Raw genomic sequence first — 26,462 nt, 5'->3', positions numbered from 1 at the left:
GTTTTATATAAAATCTGTTTCGTCTAATGATATCTGTTATTGTGGATACTAAAGATGTGGATGAAAAATAGCAAAACTCTCCTAAAAGATCCACTTTACACTTATCCATTATACTAAAAAAAAGTCCCCTCTTTCTCCCACCATTTGTCTTTGTTTGTGAGAACAATAGATTATTTCCCTTTTTTAGAAAATATTATTACACTCTGATAAAAGTTCTCTTGTTCATAAATCCCTCTTACCTTCACTCTTTTCTGAGTGCAATCTTAGATCTTAGCAGATGTGTTTTTGAAGGTCAAAGAGAAAAGAACCAGCAGACTCAGCATAGTAGTATCCTTCTTTCTTTTTATTGAAAAGGAATCATTTCTATTCTAGCGCAAACAATGTATATTTTACATCATAAAGCAAGATATAATTTACATATTACATTTCTTATGAGATCTTTATACCCTAAATGTCATTCCCTTTTTTATCCGGTCACTTCTTCCTGCTTGATTTAAACTGCCAAGTACCCTACAAATCAGCGCCTTATTTTGGTGGTGGGGGGGGACTGGGGACACAGACAGATAGTTTGTATGTATTCATCTGTTATCTGGGTATAGATGATAAGGAACAGGGATATGCCTTTGAATTTTGTGTCCCTGAGGCCCTCTGTTGACACCCGGTTTAGGAGCCAGAAGGCTACTCCTCCAAATCACATATCAAACTTCTATTTTTTTAATCAATAACGAATGAACAAAATTGAGTGCTTGTACCCTGTGTACATGTCTCCATCAGATGCTTACATAATAGGTGTCTGTGGTATTGATTCACTAGCAATAAAAGCTCCTGTGGCAGACAGCATTGGTTACTCTATGATATTCCTGGACAGCACTTGCCCAGGTGTTGGGTAAAATTGCCTAATTTCATCCAGCACTGGGGTTATGGGTTCAGGCTTTTCTCTTCACCACTGGAAATGAATGTCAGGATGCAAGTTGCAAATGACCTTGTTTTACATGATCCTCTATCTCTTTACTCCCTCTTCTAAGATTTCCCCCTTTTTAGCAAAATCTTTTCACCTATGATGTCTCTTCCCTGCACTATATAACCCAAATCCTTTTTTAGCTGTTCTCCCCAAACTCCAAAAGTTCACCAATTTCTTGGACTGCACTCATTTCACAAAGAACGTTTTAATCTGTTAGGATACACTGTTCCTTTGAAACTTGATAATCTGCAGCAACTAGTGGGACAAAAGAATTAGTTGAAGAATACTTTAGGAAGCAAGTAATGTGTGTTGTTCAGCCAGCCTACATAAACCATTCAGTAAGAAATGTTTTAATAGTATGTTAAGAGAGAATCAGCTGATGAAAGCAAAATGCATAAGATGGGCTTCCTTCTTAATAAAAGAAGTTCAAAATCAACATAGGAAATACATTTTCAGATTGGTGGCTGTTTGACTGAAAAAATACCACCATTAGCTTAATCTGATATGCCAGGGAAAATAAAAAATCTGTACTAAAAGTGCATCTTAAATCCCAAATCCTTGCCTGTCACTCAGAGTTGGCGTATTTGGCCAAAATCAATCTAAACCTTTTCAAATTACTGATAAAAATTATTAGAAATCCAAGTTGGTCAGGATGAAAACGTAAGTCAAAGATATGTCTGTTCTGTGTGTCTTAAATTATTCTTTGGTCAAATGATGTGATTTTTTGAGAGGTCTGCAAATATAAACCTATTTCTCATTTCCAAATACAAGGTTATAAGTATTTACAGCAAGGTAGCATTTCCTTGCTAGAAAACAAGGCTTCTGGGTACAGCAGCCTTCTATTAACATGGTATACTTTTATATTCCCTTTCCTCCCATGGCTACAAAGCGCTGGACGTACAGAGAATACAGGAAAGAATGAAAAAGCAAATGATTAGAGCCTCACAACACCCCTGTGAGGTAGGTAAGTATTGTTAAACCCATTTTACAAAAAAGGTAAACCAAGGCACAGCATGGTAACATGGTTTGGTCAAGTTTACCTGACAAGTTACAAAAGCACGGGTGGAAACAAAGAGAAAGAAACAAAGAAAAGGTCAGTCCTGGCTCCCAGCCCTAGACACGAAACTTTATTTCAATATATTAGAAGATAAAAATAGCCCACAATTGCCTCTTAAATTTTTAGAATTTAGATAAACCTTTAAGTATTCCACTTAAAGGCGTATCTTTCAGATTTCTGTTGAGTGGAAAAAGGACAGATGACGAAACGGCTTTCCCTCTTCTAAGTGTAATTCGCGTGATAGATCAGAATGTATCAGCATTCCACCAGAGTTCAGGTGCCAAACTCAAGGACATTTTCATAGCCTCCAATAGTTTCTAATTTATTTAAAACCCTAATGTGAAAATTAGACCTGTTTTCAAACAGCTGCCCTATCAGTTGCTCTGTGGCCGTAATGAGAATTTTGTGTAGAGAAAGAAAGGAAATGAGATCCCTAATAAAAAGTCTTATCACCGTAGAAATAAAGACACTGGTGATGGTGTGAAATTTGCTCTTTGTAGTGTTTGAGAAACTGCAAACTCAAGCTTGCAAGAATATTTTATATATATATAATATATAAATATATACAGTATATATATAAGTGTGCATCTGACTACCCTTAAGGCACCAAAGAGATATAGGCCATGCATTTCACAACTTAGTCTTTGTTTTCCTAGAGAAATGTCTCTCCCTCTCTCGAGTGAAAAATGTATCTTCTATCAAATAGCCTATGACAGCAAATCATTCAAGAAACAACAAATATCTTTAACTTAGGATGGCTGATTGATTGGATAGGGGTGAGGGGTGGTAGTGATGGTAATATTATCCTCTATAGTTTAGAGCTTAAATCTAGAGCTTAGATCTAGAACTTAGAGCTTAGAATTAGCCAGACATAGCCAATCACACTGGATCAGACAGGCCAGTGACCAGATGTTGTATACAATTGCTTTTTCTTTCCAGTAGCTGATGGAACAAGCTTACCATGACCAACAGAGATGGAGACAATGAGAAAGGGAATTATGTCTGGCACAGATTCTTCAGAAAGACTTTGGCTTTTCAGAAGTTCCTAGAGCTTCTGTACAGAGAACTAGGAAGAAGGATAGTGTAAGACACTGAGGTTCAAACAGGTCAATGAGGAGACTATAGGCAATTATTCTGAATATATATACATATATGGTTTCTTTGGCTGCTGTAGATTCTTTTAAAACCCATACAATCATGGGGGTGGGTGGGCTGAACTTAACTGAAGAAGCTCAGAGTATATCAAGCAAAGCATATGAATAGAAGGAAAAACAAAATTAACACACACAGAAACAAGTGGTGGTGGTATCCCAGAGGGAGGAGGAACATTTGTTAACTAATTTTCATTTTGCTCCTCTCCTGCTTTTCTCTGCCATGGTCCCAATAGTTTATTTCTGTGTTTGTTTGTTTGTTTTTATTTTTTTCCAGCAGATGTAGAAATGACAGAGCAGGATAGGTGTCTTATGGTTTTTGATTTCTTCTTAGGCCTGTTTAATTATTTTTTTCCTCAGTTGACTGTTGGCACCTGGTTCCTCTGTAAACTATATTCCTTGGCCTTCAGTCTCAGGTTGGCAATGCTGTTGGCCATGTTGATGCCCTGTGCAGGGCTATTGTTGGCACATGTGGCAGAATAAGTAGCCATGGCGCTGTAGGGACAAAGGAGAGAGCAGGGAGAATAACAGGCATTAGTTTCATAAAGCTGCAAGTCTGTGCCCCAGATGGGTACAAGTCTCAGGATGGGGGCAGGTAGGGGCAGGTGGGTTGGACTACATGACCTCTGAGGTCCCTTACAGCCCCAGATTCCATTAGTCTAAGGCCCTTGGAAAAGGGTGGCAGTGTTTTGAAGGGCAGGGAAAAGCAGTGGAGCGTGGAACAAGACGAGGGGAAAAGTATTTTCTGTGTTGGATACAGTGAGTAATGATTTATTTCTGGGGTGAGAGAAGAAAGCTGCTTATGGTGGATAACAGGTGTTTCATCAGTTGACCAGTTAAAACAGTGTTTAATCTTGTCCTGCCTACATCACCAGCTTGTGGGAGTGAGGAGGAAGAGAAGGAGGCATTTGAAAAGAAACTACGGGGCATTTTTCATTCCTCATTCTAGGTAGCTGACATTAATCCTAACGTATTTTAGATAATCACTGAATACCATATTAAATAGTGTACTTGGAGAACCAGTTAAATAATCTAAGATGACTTCTCTGCCTTTGTTGATCCACTGGTTGATAGTACCAAGCACTGCCAAATCAAGAGGTTTCCACTCCAATTGGCCTTGATTTTATAACTTATTCAAAAGTACTTGAGCAGCTTACACTGTCTTTTGGGTCAGTTATTTTGGAAATGTTTAAATCTCTTAGATAAACTAGCAAATGCTCCAGTATTCCTGACCTCAGAGGTAACTGTTTCTGACTGTTCTTATTGCTGAGAAAAACCCAAAGTTGTTTTTCATTGTCAGAGACTGTAATTAAGACCTAGGAATACCACTGGGCAGAAATTTGTAATTGGTGGTTTTCTGTTAATTGTATCCATGAATTTCTTTTCAAGGAAAAGTAAAGGTTTCTTAGACTTGGATGCAAATTATCCATTACTTGATACTAAACAGCTATAAGGGAACTCATTTTAATTCAATGAAAATGTTCCTAGTTGTTTCTAAGATTAACAAAATACCTTTCAACTGAGGGCTGAAATGAGATAGACTTAAAAATGGAATGACATGTGCTCTTCTGGTGCCTGCATTCCTATGCAATTTTGTCAGCCACACAGGAGTTTGTGGTTCTGGGGATCAAGTGACAGACCAGAAAGAAAGAACTAAAGCTGCTCTACAAATAGAGAGACTGTATCATTAATACTTATTTGGGACACCACATAGTCAAGATTTACGTCAAGACTTAGAGTCAAGACTCACAATAGCCTATATCAGCTCAGTTACTAGCAATTAACCCAGGAAAATTGGGTTAAAAAGTATAATTAGGTCTTTCCAGAAATATAATCCTTAATTTAAGACCCTTATAACACTGGTATGTGTATGAGTGTGAGTGTCTATGGTTGTGTCCTATGGCAGGGGGAAGACTCAGAAGCGTTCCAAAATAACCCTACACTCTTCCATTTCATTGTTGTGTGTTTCACTCTTACTCATCTCTGGGTGCATGATCTTAACTGTCTACACAAAGTTAGATTTATCTATAGCACCTTGTACTTATTTCAATATTCCTCATACTATAAGCCCCATAGATGAGATACCACATCTGCCTTGTTCACCACCATGTCCCCAGATAGAACTACCACCATATCTAGCACGTATTTGGCATTCAAGAAAGTATTTAATGAATAGATAAGTAACTGACAAATATCTAGATACTGTATGATTAAACTGATTACTGCTCAGTATCAGTGATCTCTGTCATCCTGCTGTGAGCAATGATTTCTAAAAATATTTTACCGACATGCTTTTATTTTAAGGAACCAGTCCTTCCCGTTAATTTTGCTATCTTAATCGAATGTGCCAAATCAAAAGGGACATGACAAAGGCAAGACTGATGATTGCATATTCTTAATCCACCATAAATAGCTTTTAACAGTAAAAAGTGAACAAATATTGGTGCAGGTTAGACTTATAGAATAGACTATTACTTCTACTACTGTCTACCAAAAGACAAAGACAGAAAGAGTCCCAATTCATGTAGGTTTCAATTAGGAGTGAGATAAATAGTCAGAACAACCTGTTAAAATGGGACAAGTTTTTTCCTTTGTTACAATATACCAAGAAGTCTCATTTATTTCCAAAACCCATATACATATTATCATTTAAGTTCTGTATGAATTACATGCTTCCATTCAAGACCCTACCAGAAATATATGCAAATCCATAAATCCCATACTCAAGAAATTTCTAGGATATACTGAAATCTAAGATTTCAAAGAAATAAAAGATCTAAGTAGCTGAGAAAAAAAGATAATTGGATTTGGAAAATGTACCTAAGTTATAGATTATGACATCAACCAAATCAGCCTTTCTCAGCCAGATTTCTGTGAGAGAATTAAGTCCTAAAGATGGTACATAGTATAATTTTAAATGCATAGGAAAGAAGCTGAGATTTTGAGTTATCTGTATTATTTAAGTACTGAGAATAAAATTAAATGGCTTCTGAAAACAGGAGGCTAAAACTTCATGAGAGAGCAGAAAGAAAAAAAAAATTCTCTGATGGCAAACTGTAGATTGTCATAGAGTATTGTGCTTTTACATATTTGGCCCAATTTCTCGGGGGATATGTTTTGCCTCCTTTGAGATCCTGGACAAGCAAAGTCCTATTTAATAGAGATTCTCTCTTTTTGTGATGATCAAAGGTGTGGCCACTTGCCTTAGCAGACAAAGGGAATTAGAACCATGGAGAATTAGTTTACTGAAGATGCTGTTACTGTTTTCTAGAAATGTCTACTGTATTTGCGATTTCAGTTTTATCTATTATATAACCATTTTGCTGCAGTTACTTCATAATTCGCTAGTATCATCTGGTTTTCTAGTCTGAAGACTTAGTATGGTAACACATATCTTGGAAACACTGAGATTTTCTAACGCAGGCCAGATGTTAATATCCCAGATGAGATGAATGTTGATCCACTTCCCATCTCAAAACCAAATTAATGGAATTAGAGTTATATTTTACACAGGAGATTGGATTTTCACTGAGACATTTTTCCTTAAATAGCAACCTGTGTTTGCAGAGTTGAGAACAACACCCTTGTCTAATTGTACTGTGGTGCTGTTAAAGGACACCACTGTGTTAGTGAGACCATGACAATGACTTATATGTAGCTCTCAAGTTAGAGGGATGTGAGAATAAAAAAGCAGTTGATATTAATGAATGAGTTTTGCAATATCCTATACACTTGATAAGTGATAAGCTTTTCACTCTATAAACGTTTAGGAAAGCTATAAACTTTCAAAAATCGGTCTAACTTATTTCAGCATCGCATAGCCATAAGAAATAGGATAAAAGAACAGAGACCACCTTAATTCACAGCCTCTAAACAAACATTTAGAGTACATAACTTTATAGGTAGAGGCTAAAGTGATATTGTGTGCACACACTAAAGAAAACGAGTATGTTTTCCCTCCAGCAGTTTGACATGAATCTAGTTTCTCAACTTAAACTAAAACTACCATTTAGGCAAGTAGGGACCAGTCCTTTGACATACCAGTAATAAGCAAGACGTGTTACAGGTCAGAAAAGACAAAATTAATCCAAGAGCAGCTTAGTCATGCTTTAAAAAGGCATTAGAAGTATGATGGAGAGGACCCACTTCCAAAAGTGACAACAGATGCAAGAGAGCCTTGAGTGGCTGTCAGTCTGAAAGATTGTTCATGACCACCTGTTTTCCATGTCACCAAAACTTCTAAAGCTCTGTGTTAGGAAAAGAACGAGAACCCTGAAATGTTTTCTCACGAGACAGAAACCAGTGAGGTTAATAAGCTGTTTTCAACCAAATTAATGGGGCCATTCGCACCATGTAAAATGACCTCTCCTTCCTAAACAGGATTAAGCTTCCTGGGCTAAAAAGATGAGGTTGAAACTAGGTAATTTATTAAGCACATGATAACACCAAGAGCCTGCTTTCCAACACGTAGAGATCCTGCCCATTGGTCTTGCCTTCTGCCTATTCCTCTAACAGGATGCAGACATGAGATGAGTACTAAGACTGGGCTTATAGGGTTTGGCCAAAGCAATATTTCTATTTAGTTTTGAAGACTGTAAAATTCTCTGTGTCTGTGACCAAGAAACGACATTGCCATGTACAGGGCATTGAGGAATTAGAGATGAAAAAGAAATACTTGTATCCTATCTGTTGATTCAGCAAATCTGCTCTGGGACTTGCACAGAGCTGACACATTTAAGTAAGCTTGAAATTTTTCCCTCTCCTTATTTGGAGATTCCTAACAGTTGGAGCCCAGCCACAGACAGCAGAATGCTAACCACCAGCAGGGTTAGAGTTCTGTTTTCACTGGGGACAAATCATTTTTGATAATTTCAACCTACCTTGAGAGGTTGTCGTGAGGGATAGTGTGTTAAAATGACTGCCAAACACCAAGGAAGTATGGAAAATACTATACATGGTATGGTTTTAAAGCCAGGAAACTTATGACCGTCTCCCCCTCTGCTTTCTAATCACCTGGAGTGTAAATCCCACAAATCACGAAACAATCGAGGAGAGCTGGGGGAAAAATACTACCTGACTCAGTTTTCAACTCTAACTTTGTTTTCTATTTGGCCCTTTTGGAAAAATGATGACAAGCTATGGAAAATTTCACCCCAAAGACAGATCTGTCAGCCCAAGAAGTCTATGTGTCTTCCTGAGATCCTAAGGCTTCCCAGCTTGGGATTTTTCGAAAGGCTGTAGAGCTTGAGGTTTTCATGACTCTGTCTGTGACGTGTAGAGGTTGGAGATCATCTCTTTGGTTTGTTCTTTTGTCAATGCAAGAACAGCAGAGGTATACTTGCTTCATCTAAGAAAATTCAATATGAGTTTTCCTAGGGAAAATTTACTTTTAAAGAGAGACCCGATAAATCCTTTTGGAAATGATCTTTTCGTGATTTAAATAATCATTTCCAACTTCTGTTTTTAAAACTCAGAAGTTGATTTTTTTAAACGTACATTTAGCTCTTAAAGTGGACACATTTGGGCCATATTTCATTACTAAGCCTTCAGTTTGCACTGCATGTTCAGTGATGCTTCCACCATTTTAAACTTTTCTTTCTAGAAATGTTTTATATATGAAGACTTGCATCTTTCTGTTGTCTCAATGATTTTTGTTTCTCTTTTTGAAATGCACATTGCTTAACGTAGGTTCCAAATGCCCCTGTGTGATATATAATAGGGAAACTATTACTAGCTCAAGCTTAGATACAAGGTTACGTAGATTCACGACCCAACTGGCCTGAAGAACAACAAGAGTCAGGACAAGAACATAGTTCTTCTGACCTCTGTCCCATCTCCTCTAAAACCTCACTATTCAAAGTATGTACCAAGTGTCAACAGCATGGGCATCACATGGGAGCAAGTTAGAGGTGCATTTCCCAGGTCCTGCCCCAGACTTCCTGAATCTCATTCTGCATCGTACCGTGATTCCAGGTGATTCATACGCCCAGTAATCTTTGCAGAGCCGTGCTCTAGGCTATCAGACTACCCTTAACTCTATGGACGTATTTTCTTGCAGTTTTGGTTTCCAATGGTGTTCCCCACTTGAGGACCTCACTGCTTTCATTTCTAGGACTGGTAAGCCCCACTTTCTTGAATATACTTAATTCCCATTTAAACCCTACCCCCAGCAGCCGCCCTCTTCCCCCTCTGACAAGTTACCTTTTCAGTGTCTTCCGTTAGAATCCGTTATGAAGCCCCTCGTGTAAACAACATCTTGGGAGGGACGAGGATCTATTTTTGAAAGTGTGAAAGGGAGAAATGAGCCAAATGCGTTCAGCAGATGTCAGGCAGCACCGTGACCACGATCAAATGAGGGGAGGAGGAGAAGGTGGGGGGAGGGAAATTGTGGATAAGGATCGCTGGCCTCTCTTTCACTTGTCATTAGTTTTCTTTGAAGCCCAGCCCTCCCTCTGGAAATGTCACTCCAGACCAACACTGCAGAGCTAGGCCATTCTTTATCTATCTTTCACAGGAAGGGATGTCTCTGCAGAAAGGTTTCTTAACTACTTCATCTAAAACAACAGTCAAAAGTCCAGGACTTGGTAAATCACTGCCACCCGAAAGGCAAAGCAGTACAAGCTAATGAGTCTTAAATAACTCTAGTGCTTGTGTGTGCTTTCATTTGCATAAGGAAACAGTTCTTAGCTAAGCAGTGAGCATGTGTGCCAAAGACAAGCTTCTTTCAACTGTCTAGGCGTAGATAAAGAAGACACCTGCCAGGACAGTAGTGTCCTGTTAAGGAATGCTTTGTTCCTTCTGGTGACTCAGTTTCCTACCTGATATCATCACCTCTAACACCCTCGAGGGAATGAAGGAGGTCATGACATGCTATAAATAGAGTGAACCATAAGTCTCAGTTTGCCAGGGACAATCCCAGTTTATGCCTGTTGTCCTAGTGTCATTATGAATAGCACTCCCCTTTTACTTCAAAAGTGTCCCAGTTTGGATGATAAATTATACAGCCACCACTCTAGATATAAAAGACACCCAGAAAAAAATATGTTGGCTGTTTCCCATCCCATAATTCTGACCATACACACGCTCTCTGCTTTGAGTCTTGCTTTCCTCCTGTCTTCTTCCACAGTTTGCTGTGGAAGTGAGCAAACTGTCCTCTTTGGCAAAACTGTCTGCTCCACTGTCCCTGGGTTGCATGACCAAGCTGCCTCTCTCATCCCAGGGGTTACCCACACACCCCAGAAGGTGGACCTCAGTCGCAGGCATGCTTCACAGATCTGAGACAAACCCTGAATCAAACAGGCATGTTTACGTAGTTTCCTAGTCTTATACGATTTACTATTTTCAATATCGTGTAAGATTTAATTTGAATGAAAATATGGTTATGTGGCCTAATACTTTGGACAGAAACAAACAGGGATCATGAGCCCTCGCTCTAATTCTGCTTGCTGAAGGCTTAAACTTGGGCAAGTGTTGGGTCTGTTCTTTGGAACCAGATCAAGGACAGAGCTGCCACACAGGTGCGTCCAAGGATTAACCAAGAGAAATGCCTTTTAATGAATGTCACATGTGAGATAACTAATTTGACATAATAGTACCAACAGAAATAGCAAGTTAATTTTCCATAACACAAAAGGTCTATCATTTCCTCTGCTTTTCATCACTTGGTTTTCTTTTATATTTCCTTAACAAGACTTATATTTCCTACCAAGCTTCAAAATGTGAAATCATAATGTATTTTGGTTCTAAACATAGCAGAAAAAATCTCTAAGAAACAAAATAGCTTTGTGCCACTTTTAGAAATTAATCAAAATATAAACACTTCAGTCAACATTGGGTCAAAAAACATTACTATTGCTTAAATGACTGCTTAAACCATCATTTTTCTACTTAAATCTGGAGATGAATTAATTCTTCATACAGAATATGAACAATCAGATTCTATGAAATTTTTAATTATTTTTTACAAACTCTGTGTCTAAGAGAGAAATGATATAAAAGCATACCATGAATTGAGTAAGAAGTACTAGGTTATATGATTTTTAAGTGAAAGGAGCAGAATACAAAATAGTATTTATACTAAGTCTATACTATATGAAATACTGAACTCTAATTGCAAAAATAAACACTAATTAGCTCAAGATGGTGGAATTGAGTGTTTTTTTAAAGTGTATCTAGTATTTCTACATAATCATTCAAAATAAAATAGAACACTTCCCCAAATAGCACACATAAATTGCATAATAATTTCAATTAGATGCCCATATACATAGTATGTATAATGCAGGCACAGGATTTGAACTTCTGCTGAGGTCCAGGTGATCTAGCCATTAATTCAGGGAAGATTTCATCCCCACTCATGAAGTGTACTGCCCTCCGCCTCTCACTGGTAAGGACCATGTGACAGCCATCTGGGTTATTACAGCTGGTATGAAAACTTCCTCACTAGGATCCAGGAAGAAAAAGGAGCTGAACTCCCTGGTTGTGACCAAATTCAAACCAGAGACCTTGAAACATCAAGCTCTGATCCACATCCATTTCCCAAGCCATTTAATGAGTCTATGAACTATCAATATTTATCTGAAAAACAAAGCAGTCTTCCACTTTTTTAAAATATTAAAGAATATATCATTTCACGATGGTCTTCAAAATATGTTTTTAGTAAATCCTATGGGAGAGGAGTCTAAATTTTAAATAGGACACACAGATAGGACTAATCTTTTGAAATCAGCAAAGCATACTATGTCTGAGAGCAATAGAAATTTCCAGTTTCCTATGCATAGAATCTCCATGTACTAAGACCAAAGCAATTCAGGCTAATTTCACAATGGGGAATTTAAAAGAAATTTTCAAATCCATTTATGCTGTTTCTTTCAAGGAACTGATTTGGAACAGAGAGAATATTTAGTTGAGGTTTTTTTGCTTTGATTAGAGTGATCAACTTTTGCAAGTATTTGCGTTTCACTAATGTTGCATTTCACATCAGTAGCTCAGCATCAACTGGGAGATAATCTTATAATTAGTTTAAAACCTCTCTTTAAACTTTTAATTAACCTTAGCAATAAAAAGGTAAACAGAAGCATAATAAATGAATTTGTAAATACTTCCTCCTCCACTGCAATCAGCCAGAGAACACATAGCCTTGATCTGGTTTCTAAGAATACTCAGGTTTAGGTTCAAATAAAGACACTTTAGACTGATGACAATGCATTAGGCACATGTGTCTCAGCTTCCCTCTGGCATTAATCTGTATTTTCTGGACAGCATAATAAATGGAGGTTAAAAGCCTTTCCAAGCCATTGAAATAATACTCTGTTATTTGCTTCCTTAATATTTTTCACCTTTTAAATATAAAAATTTAGTGTAAATTATACATTGTTTTTATATATTTAAAAAAAAAACACACACACACAAACTAACCCCTCAAAGAACTTCAGATAAGTAGACAAGAATTAGCAATAGATTAGGAAGGCATCTTGGATCATAAGACATCCCCACCTACTAACAAAGAACTATGGCCATGAAAGTTATCTGAATGATCTTGGGTTTTTTCCCCTTCTCTCTCTCCCTGTCTTTCTCTGTCTCTCTCCTTCTTTTTTCCCTTCCTTACTTCTTTTCTTTTCATTCAAAATCAGTTTTATTGTGAAGTTTGCCTTTGGTCCTACACTTAGAGCCTTACATGTTCAATTCCTACTTGCATATAATCAAACCAATCTATCAGATTTGGAAATGGAGTGAAGTTTTGTTCCAGAATGATTACAAGAGGGACTCTGGGCATAGCTTAATGATCTTTTCTTTGAGATTCTTCCCCATCTTTGAAACCTTTGCAAGAGTTCCTGAGTCCAAGAGGAGATTGCTGATGGCCTGCCCCTCTCTCTTCTGCCCCAAACCCTGCTCCTGGGGCAACTAGTAATCTCCTGTGAAAATCTGGGGATGTCAGCAAGTTGAATGTCTCTGAAGAGGTTAACCCAGTAAGAAATGTCAGCCAGCTGCACAAGCAGCTTTAAACGTGACCAACCGCTGAGAAACGTGTGGAAGCGGAGCAAGGGAGAGTGGGCCAGTCATTCACCTGTACGGAGAGGCCGTCCCCCAGGAGAGATAATCAGTGGGTCTTGGGGCAGGACGAGGTACGATGGGCTGCTCCACAGCAGTCACATCTCCTGAGTAGGATTTGAGGAGGGAAGCGTTTTTATTGGCCAGCATGGCTCTCTCATTCCTGCGGAATTTGGCTCTTCGGTTCTGAAACCACACCTGGAAGATTGTCGGGAGGAGAGAAGAGCATGAGGAGGGAGAGAAAAAAACAAAGAAGAGGTTCCATGAATAAAGTCCTGGTTGATTTTTACCATGCAATACCTTCCCATAGAAGATCTAGGCTAAGTATGGAATTCTTCCCAGAACAACAGAAAACATGCCATAATCCTTCCCTGGTGGGCCATGTTCCAGGGCTCTTAAGCACAAAGACTATTAGAACAGGACCGTGAGGTACTTCCAATAATCAAGCCACCGGAGATGTGGTCCATGACTAACCCACGTGACAGCAAAATATGGATTATATTCCTTGTTGTAATTGTAATAAAAAAAGAAAAATCTCATTAGACTTCTGCACAGATACAATGGCATCTTAAAAGTTTTTTCAAAAACAGAAAAATCTCGTTAGATTTCTGCACAGATACAATGGCATTTTAAAAGTTTTTTCAAAGTTCTTCAAAAGGCAAAAACTTCAACTGCTTTCATAATACTTATTGGATATGGAAAGAAAACTCTCCATCTTCCCAAAAGTAGACCCTGCGACAAGGATTTAAGAAGCAAATAGTTTATCTGGGAGGTGCAAGGAATATCAATAAGAGAGGGAGGAAGTAACAGAAGAAAAGCAACCTCTAACTGTGCTACTGAACCAGCTTCCTCTGTGGGAGCTCAGTCCTTAAGGGGCTCTAAGGACTGATGCAGGGCACACACCTCCCACTGGAGGGGTGAGAGAACTGTGGATTTGTACACTGGCTCCTGTCAGTCATTGATCATAAATGTTCCAACACTTCTGGCGTGTCTCCCGAAGTTCTAGAAAGAAACTTGTGAAACAGAAATGCAGATACTGAAAATTGGAAGTTGGCTGGAGTATATTTAATTGTAGGGTTCCAAGGAAATGGGCAGTACTGATATCATCGACTACAGCTAATAATAAACCTACCACTTATTAAGTGCTATTAGGGCTAGGAACTTATATAAGCACATTACCTACATTATTTCTAGTTATCATGACAATTCCACAATTAGGTGTTATTATTTCTATTTCAGAGTTGAGGAAACCGTTTCAATGAGATTAAGTAATCTGTTAAAGTTCTCACAAGTAATAAATGGCTGAGTTTTTGAGCTTAAGAACATCTGACTCATGATACTACAACTCTTCCAGACTGCCGTGGTATTTTATTCATTCATTTACTCATTCAAGAAGTCTTTATGGCGACTGTGTTCTAGACCCTGGCCTAAATACCGGGAATGGAGAGGTGAGACTTATTCTCTGCTCATAAGCAGCTCACAATCTATTAAAAGAAGATAGACATGTAAATTTGAAAAATTACAAGAATTTTAAGTGCAATTATGGAAACGCATGACCAGGTGTGGGAGAAAGAAATCCTATGGTGAGGAGTGGGACAATTTCACAGTTCTAGTTGGTAACATTCACATAAAATACCATGTGATTGGTGCCCCATGGAAGACCAGGGTGCAAATCAGTAGAGGCAGAATCTTTTCTGGCTTCACCTCTTTTGTTTCTAATGTGTCCTTCATATTGCTATTAGAGTTATCGTTTTAAATGCAAATATAATTGCATCAGGGCTTCGCTTTAGCTTTATATCATCCTCTGACTCTCCATCACCCACAGATTAAAATCAAAATGTATTACCATAGAACAAAGACTGTTCAAGAATTAGCACACTGTCCACCAAGTCAGCCACATCCTGTATCACTTGAATCTCATGCACTGGCCCTTCATCATTTCCAATCCTACCTGGGCTTAAGGCTCCCAAATATATTTGGTTATTTTCCCACCTACGTGTATTCACACTGAATGTTCTCTCTGCCTGTGATATTCTTCCCTTTTGTCCACATGCCAAGGACATGTTTTTTAAGATTTAACTTTAATATCACCTTCTTTGTGAAATGTTGTAGTGGAAAGAACATAACTTTAAAGTCTAACAGAGTTGGATAAAAACACTGGCTCCATGACTTTAAAGGTTTGTCCTTGGATAGTTATTTAATTTCTCTGATTCCTTGTCCCCCAGTCAAATGAAGATAATTATACCTACTCACAGGTTGTTGTGAGACTTGGCTCAGAATGGCTGCTTAATGTTCATGTATTCTCTTTTTCCCCAGGAAGATTTAATCATTCCCTCCTCTGGTCTATCACTCATTCTTGAACATTCCTGTAGTGTAGGAATCATCTTACTCTATGATAATAGTATGATATGCACATCTGTCTTCTCTGCCCCCAGTCTGTAACAACTTTAAGGAGAGAGGCCAGTGTATTATTTATGCCCTGCAAACCAAAACCAGTTCCAAGCGAATAACAGATGCTCGATAAATATTTGAGGGAAAAAAGTGAATTTTGCAAAGATGATAAGATATGGCTTCCATCCAAGAGGGCTTCACAGTCTAGTTGGGGAAGTTGGCCCACATACAACTCAATATAATACATGTCATGTTGCGATAAAAGCCATAAATATAAAGAAGGCCAGAGTCAGAGGGAGTGGTTCACACTGGCAAAAGGTAAGACTTCACGGAGGAAGAATAAAGTCACGGAGGGAGAATTCTGTCCTGCTCACGTGGGAAATGTTCACAGCTCTAGAAGACATTAGAACGTAGTAGGATGGAAAAGGTGGAAGATAAAATAGTTTCAGCATATAAGAACGTCATTTGCTCATTGTTGTGATGGGGCCAAAATAGCTCTCAACCCAAAATTGTTCTTTCACATTTTTTTAAAAATTTCCAGCATTGCCGTGTCCAGGTTTCCTTATTTAAAATTCAGATCGCCATGGCAAAAATGGTACTTTCAGGAATTGTGGGTTATTGGCCTAAAATTATTTATTAGGCCACTGCAGGCCAAGCCTGGGGTATAAAACATATGGGGTTTTTGAAGGAGAGGAAGAGATTTAAGAGTAGAAACAGAGAACGTGTTTGGAGAACTGTGGTGAGCAGCATGGGGGAAGAGGATGTTGGAAGGCAGACCTCCGAGTTCTGCTTTGGACTGCAGGACGGAGAGAGCAGAACTGAGTTTGTGCCCGTGGACCACTCTCATCTGAGCCCTGAGAGACTGCCACGCAGTAACATACGCATCCTCACGTATGCCTTCTCCTCACCTATCCTCGGGGGCACCACAGTGCCCAGGCAACTTTCCCCTTTTGTCAATGACATTTTTTTTTCTCCTGGGGAACACTTCTAGGTGAAGTCCCTGTTTCCCATGGGGAAAACTCTTGCACACTCTCTTCAGGTTGAAGGGACCTCTAGGACCCTCTCCCTCAACTCAACGAATGTCTCTCATAGCATAGGGTACTAGATACAGTTCCTACCCTCCACACTCTTTGAGTCTAGCTCTAGTCCCCATCAAGAGGGTTATTATTTGCAGAAAGAAACCCTTTAAGCCCAGACTGAACACAGATATGCAAACAATAACTCATTCGGGAAGACAAGACAGATTTGGCCCACAACCCCTCTTTATCAAAAGAGCAGCCTACTTGGGCTTCCCTGGTGGCGCAATGGTTGAGGGTCCACCTGCCGATGCAGGGGACACGGGTTCGTGCCCCGGTCCGGGAAGATCCCACATGCCACGGAGCGGCTGGGCCCATGAGCCATGGCCGCTGAGCCTGCGCGTCCGGAGCCTGTGCTCCGCAATGGGAGAGGCCACAACAGTGAGAGGCCCGCGTACCACAAAAAAAAAAAAAAAAAAGAGCAGCCTACCACTGGCAATATGGAAAATAATAAAATCTTGACTCTCAGCAAAGACAGCAAAGCACTGCTTGAAAAAGCATTTAGCCAGAAGACTCTTACTTATTTAAAATTTACTGTAGTGCTTAAAATCATGAACTCTGAATCTGCATATCTGTCTTCAAATCCTAGTTCAGCCACTTCCTAGCTGTGTGACATGGGGGAAACTACTTTAACCTCTGAGTCTCAGTTTCCTCATCTGCAAGATGAATAATGTTATCCACCTCAGTGAATTGTTGTGAGGATTAGACAGATTAGTTTATGTAACTACAAACACTAGTTGGCATGTAAGGGCTCAACTAGTGTTAGTTATGATTATCATCATTATTATTCCTAATCACAGGTGGTATTATTTCTAGATGTCTGGCTTGTAGGTGATGTCTCATGGCATTCATATTAGAAACACATGTGATTCTCTTTCCCCTGTCTTACATGCCCTTATCCTTCTTTACTTCATAGAAACACAAAATCATCTATTTGAATGTGCTCTTAATGCAGTTCCTATGGGCAAGGTCTTTGGTGTGTTCATTTCTCACTCCCATCCATGTCCATAATTGTGTGTATTTATAATACCTTTCCTGAAGATTTAGCTATTCCCAAAGTCTGGGGAGGAAAACTGAGATGGAGGACAGAGAGTTCATCTCTCCGGCCACCCTACAACTCAAGTCGAAATCTGGGATGTGGACGAGGGAGGGTGCAGAGTCAAATCCTCCAATGGACAATGTTTATAACATGGATCTGGAAGGGTGAGAAACATTGGGAGGAATGAGACCTCCAGCAAGGCATTTTCTGCCCTGCTGAAAGGCATTCACTTCAGTTTTTAAAAATACTCTGCTGCCAAAAGAAACACAATTAGAAACGGACTCTGTTCTCATGCTGTCCATTTATAATTCTTTTTAGGATCAGCTCTGGTCTGAAACCTACAAGTTGTGTTTTTCAACAGTCTTCAGAGATGTGCCTCTAAGGAGGGGAATACTCCGGTTACCTGCACTCTGGCCTCAGTGAGGTTCACCCGGCGGGCGAGGTCTTCTCGCACAAAAGCATCCGGGTAGTGTGTCCGCTCAAAGACACGCTCCAAAGCCTGCAGCTGGCTGCTGTTGAAGGTTGTCCTGTTCCTCCGCTGCTTTCTCTTTTTCTTTTCCTCTGAGTTCAGTTGATCATCTGGAATAGAAGAAATTGATGATAAGGAGCTAAAAAGTCACGTTGGAGGTCCCGGTTTACACTTCTGTACGGTGTACCTACAGTGAGACTGTTTCCTTGGCTCACACGCTTATCAAAGTGCTATAGCCAAATGCCACTTTCAGTGTGCACATGCAGGCGTTGGTGCAATCAGGTTCATATGCCAAGAGCCTGCAGCAGTCCTCATGCTTGGTTGTTGCTTCTAAATCTGGGACCAGACCTGAACTGTCAGAGGGATATTTTTTGTATGCTGAAAAAAAAACATTTTTTTGAAGCCTGTTTTGTCAAAGAGGGCTAAAGGAAAATTTAACTCCTCTCCATATTCTCTGGAGATGGGGGAAGGAGAGTAGATTGCTTTGTACCTCACTTGTCTTAGGCAATATTAGAAGGATCTCTGTTTTACCATGCATTTTCCTGGAAACGGCAAGTAACTCATAACTGTATTCGCTCAAGGCTCCATGCTGTTGCTGAGGCAGGCTTCAGGGGCCTCAGCCTAGATCAGAGCTAGTGCTATAACACCATCAAAAGCTGACACTGACCTGAGACTCACCCTCTAAGAACTCAAGAACAGTCCTGAAACATCTCTGAAACAGTTTCACTCCAAATTTGAGTTCTAAGGCTTTGAGCTCTTGGGAACCTTTGGAGAATCATTTCCCCATGTTTTCACCTGTCAAGATTCCTCCTTGGTTTTCTCTGAGTGCCCCCAAAGGCACCCTGGCAAGCTGATCATCCAGGTTGCCCATGGCAGTCAGAGAGTAGTGTGCTCCTGTCCTGCCACCCTCCTTCAGCCCAGACAGGAATGATGGATGTGTGAAGCTGCGCGGAATACCAGTTGTGCTAACACCACCACCAAGCCCTCACCCTGACGCCCAAGCCACTGCAGAGCCCGTGTAGCACTCAGAGACTTACAGCTCAAGCTGCTCAGGCCCAAGTCACATGCTCAGCCTGATGAACTGAACTCACACTTCCAATCACTTTCCCCACTCAGCTCAAAGAAAAATATGAGTGAGAGTGAGGATGGAGAGAAAGAGGAGCGTGGCTGCTAGCTCCACATTCAACAGAAAGTAGCTCTCAGCCATTTTTTCCAACATGTAAAGTCTCCTGATCCTCTCTGACTATAAACACACAAAATACTCAAAAAATTACTAACATGAATTCTAATGCCCCGAGGAGAGTGACCCACCCCTGAGCTATAGTAGTAGTATTACAAACTGAGGGCATGTTCCAGATTTGGGCGGGGATTCAAAGTGCAGCTTAAATCTAGGAGTTCCTAGCTCAGATCTCTCAGTGCCTAACTAAGGCATCCAAGACTTTTTGATGAGAGACCCCTTCTTCATGAGTGCTGCTTCATCAGTGGAGGATGAAGCCCTTGGAGCTCAGAAGAGAGACTGCTCATTCCTTCCTGATAGTTAAAGCACCTAGATATAGTAAGTGCTTGTTGAATTTGTGTCCAGGGAAAATGTGAAACTTTTCCTGTCTTTAGAAAATTGTTTCTGTAGGAAAAAAAAAAAAAAAAGCCGTATGATCTCAACCACATTCCCCCAGCTAAGAAGCTGCTGACACCCATTCTCTCAGCTTTATGGCTGTGTTCAGAGTTGACCACCTCTCTAGTTTCTTCCACTGTGGTACCTCAACAAGGAGCCCTGCTTTGAAGGCAGTTTTGTGACACTCTCAATAAGAAGGTCAGATCAGTGGCATCTTGAGAATGGAGCCAATTTAATTATCATGATTTCTGGGATCTATCAACGCCTGGAATATCCCATCCAACAACCCTGATTTTACCACTATTTAGCTATTAGCAAAATTAGTTTATAATAATGTCAACACTAGAGTTCAAACACCTAGGATCATACATCTTTCAGCTGTTGCCTTGCGTTTGTATGCTCCTTCCTATTTGAATATTTGAAGGCATTCCTGTTGCTCCCATTCTCTTTCTAAATCTTTTTACAGTTCTATGTCTTGCACTTCAGGTCTCTCTCAGTCATTCAGGCCTTTTGACAGCACCACACCTGTATTTCATGCTCCTATTAAACAGAAGTCTGCAAAAAATATTTAGCTTCCATACCAACCCTAGACTGAGATCAATTAGACCCTAGGCTATTTTAATCATATAAAGGAAATACCTTGTTAAGCCAATCCCATGATTTGCTTTCTTTCCTCAAAGAAAATGCTTTCTCAGGTATAACCACAAATTATAAATCCTCTACGCTGTTTGGTAAGCCCATTTCTTCTTGTACTGCCAAACTATGATGGAGAACAAGAATTTTTTATGTTTTGTTGTTAGTACTACAACCTGCTCCATAGCCTTTCAGTAGTTCTTTGAAATCTTCCACTCTTCACTCAAATTCCACTGCCTGTCCACCATAAACCACCAACTCCCCTGACATGGGAGCAAGGGAAATGGAGAATTATAGTTTATGACAGAGAATAAATAGCTGTGATGACCTGAAATGATTCCAGCAAAAGTTTCCCAGTGAATGTTCTTGTTGTTTTTAACAAATGAAAACACCAGTCCAGATCATGTTGAAGGTGAGAAAAGACACACAAATAACAGGGGTCCAAGGAGTGTATCTGGCAAACGTCCTTCAGAGCACAAGTATAACAGAAAGAGACAGTGACGGGGCAACAGAGACAGCTTGAGCGGCAGCCCTTCGGCTCGTCTGTCTTTGCTCACTAATCACCAACTATGAGCTCCCTGTTTTCCCCCAAGAACACAGAACAGGATCAGTACAATCTCATCAGCAGCATGAGAGAAAATGTGAACATCGTACGGGTTTCCAAATGTGGGATATTTGAAACACCTGGGATAAGGACTGTTATCAGATTCTGAACTCTGGTTGAATACAGGGTAGAGAAAGTAGTGTATTTTTATCATTGCTGGAATATCATCTTTCTTATAAAAACAGCTACTGTAAAGGTTGATTTTGAAAGATGCTGCCCAAGGATGCTGACAGCCAATTGGCCATCAGGAAATAGCTAACTCTTTGGAATTCTGAAATGGGTAGGATTCACCAAACTGCAGGATAACCACAGGGTACACGGATACATTTTTATCAAAATCATGTTTCAAATCCAAGGTGTTTACAGATTTTATGGATGATTATGTATGTTATGAATGATTGAGTAAATTGTAAGTATGCAGTTACTGCCATGCTTTCTAATAAAAATAAGAAAAATGATCTTATTAGCAGGTTAATTTTCACTTGGATTCATGAGTCATAAAATATTGGCACCCCATGAAACCAGAGAAATTATCTAATTCAACCCTTTTATTTTACAGATGAGGTAAATGAGGCTTAGAAGAATGAAGTGATTTGCCTCAAATCACAATACGAGCTGTGACTGAGCCAGAGCTAGAAGCCAGGACTTCTTTTTTTTTTTAATTTAAGGTATAGTTGATTTATAATGTTGTGTTAGTTTCAGGTGAACGGTGAAGTGATTCAGATATATATTTTATATATATATATATATATATATATAATATATAAAAGAATATATATTTATTCTTTTTCAGATTCTTTTGCCTTATAGGTTATTACAAAATATTGAGTATAGTTCCCTGTGCTATACAGTAGGTCCTTGTTTGTTACCTATTTTATATATAGTAGTGTGGAAGCCAGGACTTCTAATTCCACTCTACTTTTAAGTGCCAATGACAATATACACCCTGTGCAGGAGAGGGGCAATGACTCACCACAGATATAAATAAAAAACCACTACCCCAGGAAAAAATTTTATGGGAAAGGTAGGTTTAACCAAACTAGCTGTATAAAGAGGGTCTCCGGAAGAGGGTCCACGTGTATCACAAGCTGTTATTCCTGCCAGAAGAGCCATTACAAAAATGGAACCATTCTCATCTAGGACAGCAACTTTGATCCAGACGTCCTTGGATTTCACTTTTCAAAGGCCTCTGTAAGTGCTTGCTTCATCAATTAAGTGTGTGCAGGGTTCCTTTAGCACAGGAGTAAACCCTCACCTTCCATCTTCTCCTCACATTCATATTAGTCCTTCCCTTTCTTTCATTTTAGGACACAGTTCAAAATCTCGGTCTCCTATGACACATCTTAATCCTACTTTCTCATATAACTTTGCTGATAATGCCAGTCCATATTGATTTCTCCATATCTAAATTCCTAAACATATTTTAGTACATAATCAAATACTTTTTTAAAATTATGGTTCATGTCTTTTTATGTAAATGCTTTGTCACCTCGCTGTGCTCAAGTATTCCTATATAAAAGACATAAGGTCTTTTGATACATTAAATGACAATAAAATTTGAAAGAGTTATAGTAGTATTGTGGTACAGAAGTAGTCCCAGAAAATTAGAACCTTGGTGATTTACGTAAGGTTTTGGAGGGCTGAATAACTTCTGATTCCAATTATTATTTTTAACAGTGCATAGTAAATAATTAGATTAACATTATCTTTTGTCCCTGGATAATTTTACCTGTGGAGGAAAAAAATCTTTTTACCATGTTTCTTTTTCAAACAGGTTCACCACCAGATTTAGAGAGATGGGAGAAAGCTGGGTGGGTCTGACTCTTCCGTAAATGAAGGAGCTGGTCCTTCTTTTTTATTCCCTACAAGAAAAGCAGATCTAAGATAAATGAATGATTTCAGCAAACAGGAACACGCAGGGGGAAGAGCTGCTAAAGAGAATGGTGTTTCCTATGGAACAGGATGTTAGAATACTTATCAAGCACTTCTTTAGGAAAGAAAGCCGTAAATTCTAGGGAGGAGACCCCTCACGCTTTCAAGTAGAAGTTAAAGAGAACAATAGCTCTGTCCTTGGCTCTAGCTTGAAATTCACTGTGAACTTCACTCGCGGCTCCTGAAGTTGCACTGAAGGGAGGGTGGAGAAGACAGGGAGGAGCGCCATCCTCAAGCGTGAGGAGAACGCAGCACACTGCGGTTCCTCCTCACTAAGGTTTGCACTCACTGTGCAGGCTCCAGTTAACTCCCAAAGGCCCTTACGCTCTCCTGCTCTGTACCTTGTGGGACACTTGAGATTCCAAAATCAGTCAGCCAAATGTAATTTAAAGGTACAGCAAAAACATATTTTAGGAATAACATCTGAAGAAAAAAATGTGTTTCGTATGCCTGAGTCACATCAATTTGAGAAGAAATCTGATGCAAGAAGATAAAATGCCAGCTTCAGTAGCAGAAACCAACCATCACATCAAAGCTTGTCATCTGCCTTTTGGCTGAAAACATGGCAGGCAAGCGGATCTAAAGAGCAGCCGGCTGATCATTTTATGGGCATTGAAGAATGTTTTCAAAGGAACTTATATTGCACAACTACTTACTTTAATGGGATTTGTGTGGTTCAGGCCCTGTAACCTTTGGAAAATTGAAGGGAAGTATAATTGTAAAAGCCACTAAAAACTGTTTAGCTTTTATTGCAAGGCTTATGAAAAGCAGTGAAATACAGCTATGGCATTCATTTGAGTTTCTTTGGTTACACTAAGCTCCAGTTGTAATTAGGACAGCATCCTTTCAATAAGTGCTCCGATCAATGGCACATAGGTCCTCACCGGGATGAGTGTAGACTGAGTTTAGCACATCCCACTGACCAAAGCCAAGTTCAGCAGCACATCCGCATCTTCTCTGCAGCATACCTGGTATCCTCCACTGCTGAATCCCAGCAACTGTCAAGAGTGACCAGGTTTCAGCCAATACAAATGCCCAACTGTACAGCTCTTACTCACCTTAGGGTCATGGCTGCCAGAACCTGAACTTTGCGTGATGGTCTTTGATGAGTATATTTTTTCCCTTACGGTCAACTTGGCATAGACATGGTTTATTTTTGGTCAAGTATGAGTCTTAAACCTTAGAAAATAGCATTAAAACACCTTAAACATTTGGGGGAATATATGTTCTTTGGAGAATAAAATGCTCTAAAAAGTTTGAAATAATGTTATTTTGAATGGTTTTCACCCAAAAGATGGATCAATGGCTCTGTGTAAAGATACAGTGGTTTCAAGCAGATACAGCTCAAAGTTGAGCTCTCTGAGTATAACCAACTCTCATTTGAAATAGAAAATACTGGAGAATATGAGGTATCATAATACAGTTTGTACTGCTTTTCACTTCTTCATCTCACATATTTGCTTTCACCTCTGTAGGACCAATACATTTCCATACAGTCAAAAATATCAACACAATCCATATCATCTTATCTACTTTAACTCTCGTAAGACATTTTTCTGAAAGGATTCCTGACCAGAACCTTGAGGATATCCGATACAAAGCAAGCCTTCCGATGCGGCCCTATATTGGAACCCTAGCTTTCTTCTGGAACTATATTGACAATTTTCCCCATGCTATCATTTTTCCATGTGACTCTGGGTCTATTTTAGACTATAACTTCAGAATACAAAGTTTACATGTGTATTTAATTGAAGCTCTTATCAATGCTCAGTGAATACAAATTAACAGTCAGACATAAAATATTCATATATTGGAATTATTATCATAGGAGTTCAGTTACTGCACAAAATACCTTCTCTTCGATAAAGACATAAAATTCCAGCTTCAGATATGTAACCTACTCCCAATTCTCTACGGACGAATCACTTATTTACTCATTTTTCAATTCATTTCTGGATGTCGAAAATAGTGGAAAATGAGAATGTTTTACTCAGAGCTAACTACACTATAATCAGGAGGGAGTGCAGTGGAGTAGAGAGGAAAGTTCACTGGCTTGGCAATCAAAATGACCTGTGTTCTCCTATAGGCCCTGCTACTTTAGTAGCTGTGTGGCCTCGAGTAAGACACTTCACTTCTCTGAGCCTCAATTTTCCAAACAATAAAATGGAAGTAAGACTACCTACTTCCTAGGGTCACTTGAAAATATAATGAACACAGAGCAGGCAGATAGTCTGACACATAGCAGTTGTTTTGTAAGTGGTGGATTTTAACAGCTACCACTGCTGCTGCAATTTCTTCTTGGAGGTGGATTGTCAAAACCACTGCTGTTCTTCCTTTTTTCTTCTGCTTACTGTTTGTTGGTATCTAACTATTCACTAAGATCTCTATCACAGCATAACTGGGGAGATAGTGAGAAAAACATTCAAATATGTTGATCTGGCTTAGTTAGGTTTGATGGAGGGCATAGTTGAGATCTAGGGAGCATGAAAAATGAGTAAAAACTTTATAAATTAAAAAAGAACTGAAACATGACAATAGACCCAAAATTGCACATGGAAATCAGTGCAGTTTGGGTCACTTTTCTACTGCTAGTCAATTCCTAGCTTTCTAACAAGGCAATCAGTTTTCCTCTCTCAATTAAAATTTTGAAAAGAAACTTTCAGAAAGCAGGCAGATTCTAAGACTCAAAGACAGCAACCTTCTCCTTTAACAAGTAATCTCACTAGAAACAAGTTTTAAAAAAAAAATACAGGAGAAAGGAAGAAGACAACCAAGGGCTAAACCCAGGCTATGAAAATTCAATGATTTCGCAGCCTGTTTGCCTCGGGTTGACTAATTTGGTTGCCACATGTCTAAAAACACAAAAGTTGGGTCATACTACTCAATATTTATTCAGTGACTTTTTTTTTTTCTAAATGTCTGAGCATTTTGGTGAATTCCAAAGGGATAAAAAGAAACCAAGGAAAGCGAATTCTGGGAAAAGAGTGAGTTCTGATGGAGATTTTAAAAGCTTTCTAAACTTGCAGTATTCCAGGTGTGTGGTCCCCTTGGAAGTGCCGTGTAGTTCAGTAGGATTACAAACAAAGCTCTTAGAGGAGTTATAAGCTCCTGTCTTCTTTGGGTAGCATCTTCCCTTTGTAGTAAGACTTGTTGTTATTTTGTAAAAGACACAACATAGTCTTAACGTTAGCAGTGGAAATTGGTGTCTCCATGGGAGGCAACCGCTATAAGTCATTTTTTTTTAATGATTCATTTTTCGGGTAATAAATTTTAATGTCCTCAAGAAAAATACGTAAAAAATACATTTTTTAAAAAAGCAAACAAACATAGCTGGCAGCAGATAGTAATGAAGGAGATGTACATGATTAATGAGTCAGCTCAGCTCTTGAAAGGACAGTAGTGGTGGAACAAGGCTCTTTTACTTGGATAAAAAGACAATTATGAGGCTTGAACACTTGAGAATAGAAGCATGACTAGTCTTTCCTTA

At 39.2% G+C, this 26,462-nt stretch overlaps 1 protein-coding gene across 2 annotated transcripts in view; it reads right to left on the bottom strand.

Moving 5' to 3' along the window:
* Positions 1–322: 322 nt before the first annotated feature.
* The window catches only part of PRRX1 (paired related homeobox 1), a 73,589-nt gene continuing 47,449 nt past the window's right edge, over positions 323–26,462 (bottom strand). The window contains exons 2-5 of one of the 2 annotated variants that reach the window (XM_060033841.2): positions 18,129–18,304; positions 13,236–13,417; positions 9,371–9,442; positions 3,528–3,664 (exon numbers count right to left, since the gene is read on the bottom strand). In XM_060033841.2, coding sequence (XP_059889824.1) covers positions 9,388–9,442; positions 13,236–13,417; positions 18,129–18,304 — 413 coding nt within the window. In that variant the 3' untranslated portion in view covers positions 3,528–3,664; positions 9,371–9,387. Of the gene's footprint in view, positions 3,665–9,370; positions 9,443–13,235; positions 13,418–18,128; positions 18,305–26,462 lie in introns of both variants that reach the window. The other variant, XM_069541486.1, reaches the window with a different exon arrangement.

Source organism: Delphinus delphis, chromosome 1, assembly GCF_949987515.2.
Source record: "Delphinus delphis chromosome 1, mDelDel1.2, whole genome shotgun sequence".
Lineage (NCBI taxonomy): Eukaryota > Metazoa > Chordata > Mammalia > Artiodactyla > Delphinidae > Delphinus > Delphinus delphis.
This window is presented reverse-complemented; position numbering and strand designations above follow the sequence as displayed.